At 43.0% G+C, this 10,954-nt stretch overlaps 2 protein-coding genes and 1 long non-coding RNA gene across 3 annotated transcripts in view; 2 read left to right on the forward strand and 1 right to left on the reverse strand.

The window, feature by feature from the left end:
• The window catches only part of LOC116727220 (uncharacterized), a 2,239-nt gene extending 1,949 nt beyond the window's left edge, over positions 1–290 (forward strand). The window contains exon 3 of the mRNA XM_032574497.1: positions 10–290. Within this exon, the coding sequence (XP_032430388.1) occupies positions 10–290 (281 nt within the window). The remainder of the gene's footprint in view (positions 1–9) is intronic.
• A 4,706-nt stretch (positions 291–4,996) lies between these two features.
• On the forward strand, positions 4,997–9,950 carry LOC116727226 (uncharacterized). The gene is made up of 3 exons (XM_032574510.1): positions 4,997–5,035; positions 5,210–6,025; positions 9,219–9,950. Exons 1-3 carry the CDS (start codon positions 4,997–4,999, stop codon positions 9,837–9,839), a joined length of 1,476 nt encoding a protein of 491 aa, XP_032430401.1. The 3' UTR covers positions 9,840–9,950.
• On the reverse strand, positions 6,851–8,288 carry LOC116727606 (uncharacterized). Its single transcript, XR_004340828.1, has 3 exons — positions 8,175–8,288; positions 7,943–8,089; positions 6,851–7,202 (listed from the first exon to the last, which is right to left on the reverse strand). It is a non-coding gene; the product is annotated as an uncharacterized LOC116727606 (long non-coding RNA).
• Positions 9,951–10,954: the final 1,004 nt, after the last annotated feature.

Raw genomic sequence — 10,954 nt, forward strand, 5'->3', positions numbered from 1 at the left:
TTCCTTCAGGTGCGACGACCGGGAGAGGTCTGTGGAAACTCAACCGCTCCCTGCTGGAGGACCAGGTTCTGGTCGGCCAGTACCGGGAGCGGTACCACGAGTGGCAGACCCTCCAAGACCTGTACGAAACACGAGCACAGTGGTGGGAGATGGTGAAAGGTAGGACCCAGACTTTCTTTAGACAAGCAGGGAAAAAGAAAAAGGAGAAAGAACAGAGATGCATGATGGGGCTGCAAAAAAGATTACAAAGATATTACTTTTTAAACCAAAAGGGAATGGATTTTAATTAAGAAATAAGTCTAACAAATGGTTGGAGGAAGAATCTGCAATACTGCTTCTTTGTACACTGAGGATGCAGCAATCGGTCAAGTGTCCAGCGTTACACTAACAGTTAAAGCCTGATCCCCACCTTTCTACATTCCTCTCTTCCTGGTTCTTTCAGCCTGGAGTAAATGAAAACCAGCTGAGTTTATGTGGAGACGCTCCTCTTGGTCTCTGTGGGGTTGAGGTGATGATGAGTTCATGAAGGTGAAGTTGCTCTGAGTCTCAAGTTGGCAGAGAACCAGCTAGATGGGAAATAATGAGAAAATACAAACAATGAGCCTCAGAGGAAGTTTCAATATAGAACTTTTTTCAATATCTATACATTTTGAAGTTAATTTTGCTTGTTAGTCAAACATTTATTTTCTTTTGTATTGTGGAAAAAGACAGTGGGAAAGAAAATTTATAATAAATCGATGTAAACAACATGAAAAGTAAAAGATAAAAACTAAAACTATTGATTTATAAATCTTGTTGAAAGTTGGTATTACCAGGGTTTTCGACCTGACGTCCCGAAAGAGGGTCAAAAGACCCTGAGTCCAAACTGACGACTCTGATGGCTCAAATTAGCATCCCTTCTTCAATTGTAAATGTGGCCGTTGACCGTCAGGCCAGAAGGTAGGAGTGTGAATAGTCCATGTTGGGGGTGGGTGCGATCTATGATGGAGGCAGCTCTACAGTAGACTCTCCTGTAGGTAATGCTCTTCAGTCTAGTTTTGAAGCATACATGAAGTGTTTTTGGAGAGATGTGACCTTTTGCAGCTGATCCATGATGTTGTGCTGCATTATCCAGGTCATTTTGCCAAATGTACATAGAGTTTGCAAAACATACAATCTGTTTCAAGAAATATGCAAAGGTTTTTCTAAAAGAAATTAGTAATGTTTTTCTTTTAAATAAAGCTAAGTGGGTTTAAAATGACAGTTTAGAAATAAACTAACCAAATTAATTGTGTTGATTCACCTCAAAAAAATCATGCAAAAAGTGTAAGCAAAAGAAATCTGGGAGACTTTGCACATGCAAATTTGCATGCAGCCTTTTGTGCTGTGGAGGATAAATAGGTGACTGCTTCACCTATTTAGTTCACAAGAACTAATGGCATTTATTTCAGTCATAATCTTGCGGGGGGTGACCAAGGTTCCATCACTATGTGACAGCTGGTCAGCAAACCTGGCAAACATGATTGACATGGCAGCACTGAATGCACATGCGCTTTATCAGGCATGCATTGGGGTGCAGGAGAGACGGGTGGACTTCCTGGTTGAGCTTGCAAAAGAGTTGGGTAACTCTCATGTGAGTGAGAAGAAGGCACACAAGGAGAAACTGCTTCGGCAACAACCTTCCACACCCAGCTCAGGCAAAAGGGCGAAGTGTCAGGTCAACCATCGATGCAGGATGCGTGTCCTGAGGCCGAAACATCGTCAGTGACCCCTCACACCCCCACCATGGACTGTTCTCCCTGCTGCCCTCTGGAAAGAGGTTCCGCAGCATCCGGTGCAGGTCCACCTGGTTCCGAAACAGCTTTTTCCCACTTGCCATCAGACTGCTGAACTCTTAACTGGACTGCACTCAAAATCTGCTCTCCACTTTATACCTTGCACATGTACAGAGCTAAATAACTTCTATTTTACTGTCAGTCCTGCACTTTATATTTTATATTTAGATTTATATTCATATTTTATACTGTATTTTATTTTATTCTGGAGTAACCTCACAACATTGGAACCTCAAACATTGTCCTGAGCCGTATGCAGCGAAATTTCGTTCTGTATACACCCTGTGCATGCAAAATGACAATAAAGTCAGTCTAAGTCTAAGGAACAATTGTGCAACTGTGAGATGCGTTGAGGCCATTACCAGGGTAATTACCAGGGTAATTACCAGGGTAATGGCCTTATTTACAGAACAAAAGCGCCTGCTAGCTAAAATCCTTCAGGTCAGTCGACCCGTCTCTGGACTCCAAAGGTAGAAATGTTAAATGACCTTTCTCTGGTATTGCGTGTGTTAAAGTGAAGTTTTTATTAACCTCTTCCTGCTAGCTGCCCCCCCTGGAGGAATGAACTCAGACGTCTTTTATACGGTGCAGGTGGGTCTCATCAACGTCTGATTGGCTTTGCTGATCCAATGGGGTGGCTGCTCTCCTGCAGCCTCTAGGCAGCCAATCAGAAAGCTGTGCCCGCACAGCTGATCCTGCATAATAGAAAAAAAACAAAGAGCCTCCACAGCCTGAAGAGGCCAGGGGCCGCAACTATGTTTATGTAGCTTTGTTGTGTTTTTACACCTTCTCGGCCTTTTGGCTAAGACAGCGGTCCCCTCCTTTGGGTGGTGATAGCGGTAGTCTTTGTGACTTGGCTGTTACCACTGATTTAGAGGTTCAGTAAATTTTGTCCCCGGTTGAGATATTGACCACTAAGTAGTGGAAAATATCTTTTACCTTTTATTTGTATTTATTGGTGTTTCTTAACTATTTATTGGTGTAGCAGCTCCCCAGCAGTTGAATTTCTTCAGCCAGTCTCGATGGGTGAATTTAGCGTTTTTATTTATTTTTTCTTCGGGTGATTCGTCACCACAGTCACCACAGTCACCGTGAAAACTAAAACATGTACAAATATTAAAATACAAACATAAACTTACAATACAATCAACAAAACAAAACGTACATCGCTGCTTTCACTGGGGAACACTTGATTTCTTCATGCTACCCAGCCTGACAGTTCAAGTCGTTGATTGGCATGAGATACTACCAGCTTTTAAAGGGCCCGCCCTCATTAATTACGGCAGCCCAAGAGGTACAACAAAAAAAAAAAACCCAAAACATTACAAAGTGTAAATACCATTAAATCAAACAAAAAAAAAACCCAAACAAAAATACTAATCAAAACAGACAAACATCCATAAACAATCTCTCATACTTAATTTAGAAAACTCTTAATTTATTTTAAATAGTGTATCCGTTACACTCCCACCAATAATGCATGAACTGTTACCAAAAAATCATGCATTATTTAAAAATTTCCCTTAAACCATGCAGATTGTTTAAAAACATGCTTGTCTGTGTACATTCAGTTTACAAGTCACTTTCCACAAAAACTTAGGACCGGTTAGCCAATTTGTAGTTAAAATCTCAGAGGTACATAACCCTCTTGATGCATGATCTGCTGGATTTTCAGTTGTGTCAACATGATTCCATTGATTTGGATTTGTGTTCGCTCTAATTATCTGGACCCGATTTGCCACAAATACATGAAACCGTCGTGCTTCATTATTAATATATGACAACACTACTTGTGAATCTGTCCAGAAAAACTCTGTGTCTATCTACATATCAAGTTCTGATTTTAACAGAACGCTCAACCTAGTAGCAACCACTGCAGCTGTAAGCTCGAGACGAGGAATGGTTGTAATTTTCAAAGGAGCAACTCTGGCTTTAGCCATGATTAAAACACAATGAATTTCACCTTTGTCATTCTCAAATCTGAGGTAAGAGCATGCACCATATGCTAGGCTGCTAGCATCTGAGAAGTGATGTAGTTCTGTTTTAACAATTTTTCCAAATCCTTGGGGATGATAACATCTTTGTATCATTAACCCTTTCACATCCTGAAGGCTAAACTTCCACTTCTCCCACCGTACAAGTAAGTCTTCAGGCGTTGGGTCATCCCATCCAATACTTCTGTGGCACAGATCTTGTAAAATACATTTCCCATTCATAATGAATGGTGAAATAAATCCCAGCGGATCATATAGAGATGCTATTACTGACAAAATACCACGGCGTGTATCAGGTTTGTCCCTCAGATCAATGTGAAAGCCCAAACAGTCACCTTTGACATGCCATCGCATACCTAGAGTATGTTCAGCATGTGTTAAATCAGGCTTGAAATCAGCAGAAACCACACTTGTGGCTCTCTCAGATGGATTCACACAATCTAGAACTTCAGACCTATTGGAATTAAATTTGTGGAGTCTCAAACCACCTTCTTTGCACAGTTTCTGCGCTTCAGTTATTAGTGTGGTGGCATCATTAGTTGTAGGGACACTTATTAACCCATCATCAACATAAAAAATATTCTCCACAAATGCTGCTGCAGCTGGAAACTTTGATCTCTGCTGTTGTGCCAAATATTTCAGACCAAAATTAGCACAGCCTGGAGAGGAGGCAGCACCAAAAAGGTGGACTTTCATCTGAAATTCTTTAGGCTCGCTCTCCAAATCTCCTTGCTCCCACCATAGAAACCTGAGGTAACAACGATGCTTTGATGAAACATAAAACTGTGAAAACATCCTTTCAATGTCACAAATAATAGCAACAGCTTCTTTTCTGAAACGCAGAAGGATTCCAATTAAAGAGTTAATCAAATCTGGACCAGTCAACAAAGTGTCATTCAAAGAGGAACCACGAAATTTAGCTGAGCAGTCAAACACTACTCTTAACTTACGCTTCTCGGCCTTTTGGCTAAGACAGCGGTCCCCTCCATTGGGTGGTGATAGCGGTAGTCTTTGTGACTTGGCTGTTGCCACTGATTTAGAGGTTCAGTAAATTTAGTCCCCAGGTGAGATATTGACCACTAAGTAGTGGAAAATATCTTTTACCTTTTATTTGTATTTATTGGTGTTTTTTAACTATTTATTGGTTTTAGTAAAGGTTTTAAACCTTTAACTGGTGGTGCCTCCACCATGGCGGCTAGCCATGCCGGCATGCGGAGGCACCACAGTGTTCGATTTTTATTTAAGGAAAGAGAAGAAGAAAATAGAGTAACAAGATTGGACTTTTCCAGAAAACTAATCCAACAGGTGTTGAAGTTTCGGCCAGATGACCTGAATTGTATCCTTACCCTGCCTTTCAACAAGGGATATGACGTAAGTTTTTGCTCTGCCGCACTTCTTAAGGATTTTTGGACACGGTTTGAAAATGCTAAGACCCAGTTTTCAGCGTTTGACGTCGAGAAACTGACTGACAACTCCCTGAAAACGGTGATTGTCAGGATGTTCAATGAGACTGTCAGTGCTGAAGACATCTGTATATGGCTGGGTAGATACTGCACTGTGAGAGGCCAGGCTATGAAGGTGCGGGATGTGGACGGCATCTGGAACTGTGCTTGGCGGGTCCCCATTAAACAATGGGAAGACCCCCAAGGCTTCCAGGGCCTGAAGCATCTCCCCTCAATGATAGTCCTGGGGGAGAACAGAGGCTACATTCACTATCAAGGCCAACCCAAACTGTGTCGGAAGTGCGGCGAGCATGGTCATCTGGCCGAAACTTGTGAAAAAGTTTTCTGCGGTAAATGCCGAGAAGTGGGACACACTTTTGATGAATGTACGAACGGGCGGAAATGTAATTTGTGTGGTGGACAGGATCATTTGTTCAGAGACTGTCCAAAATCGTTTGCAAATAAATTGAAAAGAGGAAAAGAGACGTTAACGGAAACGGTTAATGAGCGAGTGGAAGCAGCTGGGTCGGAAAATTCAAATCTCCCGCCAGGTCCTCTGATTGGAGGAGAGGAGGAGAGGGCGGGAAGCGGGGAGGGGAAGGAAGCCCCCCCCCAGACCGAAACATCCAGTGAGGGGGGGGAGATGCTAACCGAAGGCGGAGCTAGCTCGGACTCTGAGGAAGAACAGACTGACAGCAGCGATGATGCCCCCCTCCCCGACGCCCAGCTGGCTAAGAGGCCGGCATCTGAGTCACCTCCCGACCTTACCCCCAAGGTAGGGAAGAGAGGAAGGCTCGAGGAACTCTTCGGTTCTTTCGGAGAGGAATCCAGAGCCTTCCTCGCTGGCTCATCCAATGAGGTCTCGTTCCTAGATTTTGCTCACCAATCAACCCCGGAGGACCCAAACAAGGTAACGGCTTTAGAAAGACGGCCGACACCGAGAGTCCGAAGGGGGAATGGAGCTCCAGCCCGACCTGCACCACCATGTGGGAAGGAAGAGCTCTGTTCACAGGACAGTCTCTGAACCCGCCTTGTTTTAACGACCGCCCGTTTTTTAACATGGTTTGAACTTAGTCTTATCTTGTTTTAATCCTTTAAAATGTCGTACTTAATTTTAGCCATTATACTCATGACTCTCACCTTCTCAACCATCAATGTTAGAAGTGTGAAGTCGCGAGTTAGAGCCCAGAGTGTTTTATCCTTTTTAAGCTCCGTACAGTCAGATGTGTTTTTACTACAAGAATGTTCACTCCCGTTTTTTAAAGAATTACACCCGGTGGCAGGACTTGTGGCCACGGCCGTCTATATGGAGCGGCTCCAATGGAAATAAAAATGACGGCGTGGCCATTTTAATAAACAACCCGCACATCTTGGTGAAGGGGAGCACCGTGGTGAGAGAGGGACGAGCACTTTTAGCAAATCTGACTTTTAACGGACAGGATTTTAACCTCTTAAATATTTATGGCTTTAATGACAAACACGACAGGTATGACTTTTTAGAGGAACTGCAGCCCCACATGCTGGGAACAAAACCTTTAATAATTGGGGGGGATTTTAATTGCATTTTATCTAGAAAAGATAGGAAAAGAAATAGACAGGATTTTAAGGTAGACAAAACATCACTTTTATTACAAAGAATCGTTAGGGATTTTAAACTAGTAGACTGTTTTAGAACTATGCATCCTGGAGAGGAGGGCTACACCTGGTTCAGTGGTGACGGCTCTATGGCCTCTCGTATTGATTATTTCTTCATCAGGGATTGCGCCCTAACTGATGCTAGATTGTCACCGGCTTTCTTTTCTGATCACCTCCTTCTGTCCTGCACGCTTTCACTTCCTTCAGGTGCGATGACTGGGAGAGGTCTGTGGAAACTCAACCGCTCCCTGCTGGAGGACCAGGTTCTGGTCGGCCAGTACCGGGAGCGGTACCACGAGTGGCAGACCCTCCAAGACCTGTACGAAACACGAGCACAGTGGTGGGAGATGGTGAAAGGTAGGACCCAGACTTTCTTTCGACAAGCAGGGAAAAATAAAAAGAGAAAAGAACAGAGATGCATGATGGGGCTGCAGAAAAGACTACAAAGATACTACTTTTTAAACCAACAGGGAATGGATTTTAATAAAGAAATAAGAGAAGTAAAAAAAGAAATGAACATTTTAGCAGAAATAAAGAGTAAGGGAGTGATTTTAAGAAGCAGAGAAAGAGAAATAGAAGAAGGAGAAAAATGTAATAGATACTTTTTTAAGAAAATTATAAACAATCCAAGTTTTATTTCTGATTTAAAGTCAGAAAATGGAAACATTGCTTCTAACATAGAAGAAAAGAAAAAAGTAATTGAAAAATACTATAGTGACTTATACTCAGAAAAAATGGTCAAAGAAGAAAATATAAAAGAAATTTTGAATTTCCTTGAGAAAAGTATAGAAGACAGTAGTTTTTTAGAGCAGGATTTTACTCTTTTGGAGCTTTTACAGTCTTTGAAAAGTTTTAAAAGAGGAAAATCTCCAGGCTCAGACGGACTCCCTGTAGAATTTTATTTAACATTCTGGGACATTTTAGCATCGGATTTACTTACTGTTTTTACTGATTTTAGCAAACAAGACACACTCCCCGATAGTTTTAGAACAGGAATAGTTACACTTTTATATAAAGACAAAGACAAAACAGATCTTAAAAACTGGAGACCGATTACCCTTTTAAACGTTGATTGTAAGATTTTTAGTAGACTTTTAGCAGCCAGGATGCGTCGAGTGTTGGGGGATCTAATCCACCCGGATCAAGCCTGCGCCGTCCCGGGAAGGAGGATCACGGACAGCCTGGTACTGATCCGAGACACCATCTGTTTTGCGAGAGACAGAAACATTCGGCTGATAGTCCTAAATCTAGATTTCGAGAAAGCGTTTGATCGGGTCTCGCACCAGTACCTCTTCCAGGTACTGCAAAAAATGGGTTTTCCTGGGAGGTTCGTAGCGTGGGTGGGACTGCTGTACCGAGACATCTCCAGCAGATTTATGGTTAACGGGTTTCTGACAAAAGCAGTGAAAGTGAACTGCGGTGTCCGTCAGGGTTGTCCGTTATCCGCCCTTCTCTATGTGGCCTGCGTCGAGCCGCTGGCGCAGATCTTGAGAAGGGACCCACAGATTTTAGGTGTAACGATACCGGGGAGTGGAGGGCAGGAAGCGAAATGTCTTTTATACATGGATGATTTTAACATTTTATGTACAGATCTTTTATCAATAGATAGGATTTTTCAATTAACTGATTGGTTCGGGAAAGCATCAGGGTCAAAATTAAACAAAGAAAAAACAAAAGCACAATTTTATGGACCATGGAAAGAGAATGAAAAATTAGGATGTCAGTTTCAAGTAACGGAAGAAGAACAAAAAATACTGGGAGTAAAATTTGACAAACATGGAGAAGGAAAGACAAACTGGACTGAAATAACAAGAAGAGTAAAACAGCGACTGGGATTCTGGGGGATGAGGAACCTTACGATAGAAGGAAAGATTTTAATAGTTAAAGCTGTGATTTTACCAGTGTTTTTACTCACCAGTGCTGTTTTTATTCCTCCTAGGAGAGTGCTTTTAGAACTACAACGAGCCATTTTTTATTTCATATGGAACTCTAAATGGGAAAGGATAAAAAGAGAAATAATGTACAAACCCAAAGAAAAAGGAGGAAAAGGAGTCCCAGACCTCTACTTGTTTTTAGGCAGCCACTATACAAGTACTCACCTGAAACAAGCCATGAACCTTTCCAGCAATAACAAAACAAACACGATGACCAGATTCTGGTGCGGGTCCTATCTTAGAAAATTAAAAATGATAAAAAGTGATTTTAGAACTCCAGTAGCTTTTAACCTCCCTCCTGCATATGCTTTTATACGGAAATTTTTAGAACGTTTTAAACTAGAAGGTGAAGAGAGCAAGATTTTAACTAATCATCGTTTTATTATTTCTGTTGTGCAGGACCGGGAACCAGTGACTCCAGTGCGCGGCCTCCTGTACGGAGACGCCTCCACCGTTTGGCGCAACGTGAGCCATCCCGTCCTTCCAAACAGACTCCAGGACCTGTCATGGATGGTGGCTCATGGGATCCTGCCGGTCAGAGCCGTTATGCACTCCCGCGGCATGTCTGCAACGGCCATCTGCCCCCGACCTGGTTGTGGCGCGCCGGAGTCGGTGAGGCACCTGCTGTGGGAGTGCAGCGCTGCTGTGGACCTGTGGGCGAAAGCCGGCTCCTTGCAATTCCCACACTTGCCAGCAAGGGAGGTCCTCGAACCACAGCTAGTGCTGTACGGGGTGAGCCAGCTGAAAATAAAGAAAAAGGACTTTGCTGAGATGTGGCTCACCCTCGCCACCATCAAAGACGCCATTTGGACCTCCAGAAACTTGCTGGTGAGCAGGCGCAGGCAGATGCCCCCCGTGGCTGTGATCCGGATGGCGGCAGCAAGAAGAGCAACATCAAGGGCTGCAGGTGGCGCGCCAAGGACACAGCCACCAAGAAGAATCGCCTGCGCCTCCGTGGACGAAGGAGCCGGCGCTCCACGAGCAGAGGTCCAAGCAGCGGCGGCCTGGCTCTCCGGGTGAGGCAGGAGGGAAGGAGCTTCAGGGCAGGTTTCCCCTCTGAGCACCAAGCGCTGTCTGGAAGGACGGGACGGCCCCGGACTTTGGAAGGAGTCACCCCGGTCCTGCTCAACTTTTAACCCACAGAGATTTTGTATTTTATATTCTTGTTCTTAGCTTCTTTTAGTCTGAACTAATGATTTTGTAAGTTCCTGAAAAATTTCTGTATAACTGCAATAATGTAATTTTTTAATGTTTACAGTAACAATAAAAATCTTTCGAAAGAAAAAAAAACACTACTCTTAACTTATCTGGTTTCTTTGAATGATACACCCCATGATGAGGTAAGTACCACACACAACCATTATTGATGTTTGTTTCAGGAGCTAGTTCAGCATCACCACAGCTAATGATTGACTCCATAAATGTTTTATAATGATTGTTGAACTGATCATTTCTTTTTAACTTCCTCTTTAGATGTTGTAAACGAACAATAGCCAGCCTCTTATTATTTGGCAACACAGGAAGGCAGGGTGTTTTAAATGGAAGGGGCATCTCCAAATGTCCATCGTCTTTCTGTGTAATATTTTCACTCAGAAGTTGTATAAACCGAATGTCATCTTGGGAAACACATTTTCCTTCTGGACCCTTTTCATTGAAATCCAACTCCAAAACTCTTAAAACATCAGAAGCCAATGGAGCGGGCATTTCTTTCACCATCACTCTATGTACAAATCTTTGGTTGCCTTGCCGATCTAAATGTGGATTGGCTGCCCCGATAATACTCCAACCGAGAGTAGTCCTCTGAGCAAAAGGTTCATTTTCCCCACCAACAACAACTTCCAAGGGAGCCAAAGCAGAAGGACAGTCAAAACCAATGAGTAAACCTACTTCACAGTCTTGTAAAGCAGGCATTTTGCCAGCCAGATGTTTAAGGTGAGGCCACTGTAATGCTGTACTTCTACTTGGTATGCAAGATGTATCAACAGGAATGAAGTCACGCGTGTATGCTTGCGGCAACCGTATGTAATTATCAGAGAAAAAACTCCGAACTTGCAAGTCATACACATTTTGACTAGAAACAGGTGTATCAACAGAAACCATGGTACTAAGTTTTAGCTGTACTGGTTTGGTTTCAA

The sequence above is a fragment of the Xiphophorus hellerii genome, chromosome 10 (genome assembly GCF_003331165.1).
Source record: "Xiphophorus hellerii strain 12219 chromosome 10, Xiphophorus_hellerii-4.1, whole genome shotgun sequence".
Classification (NCBI taxonomy): Eukaryota; Metazoa; Chordata; class Actinopteri; order Cyprinodontiformes; family Poeciliidae; genus Xiphophorus; species Xiphophorus hellerii.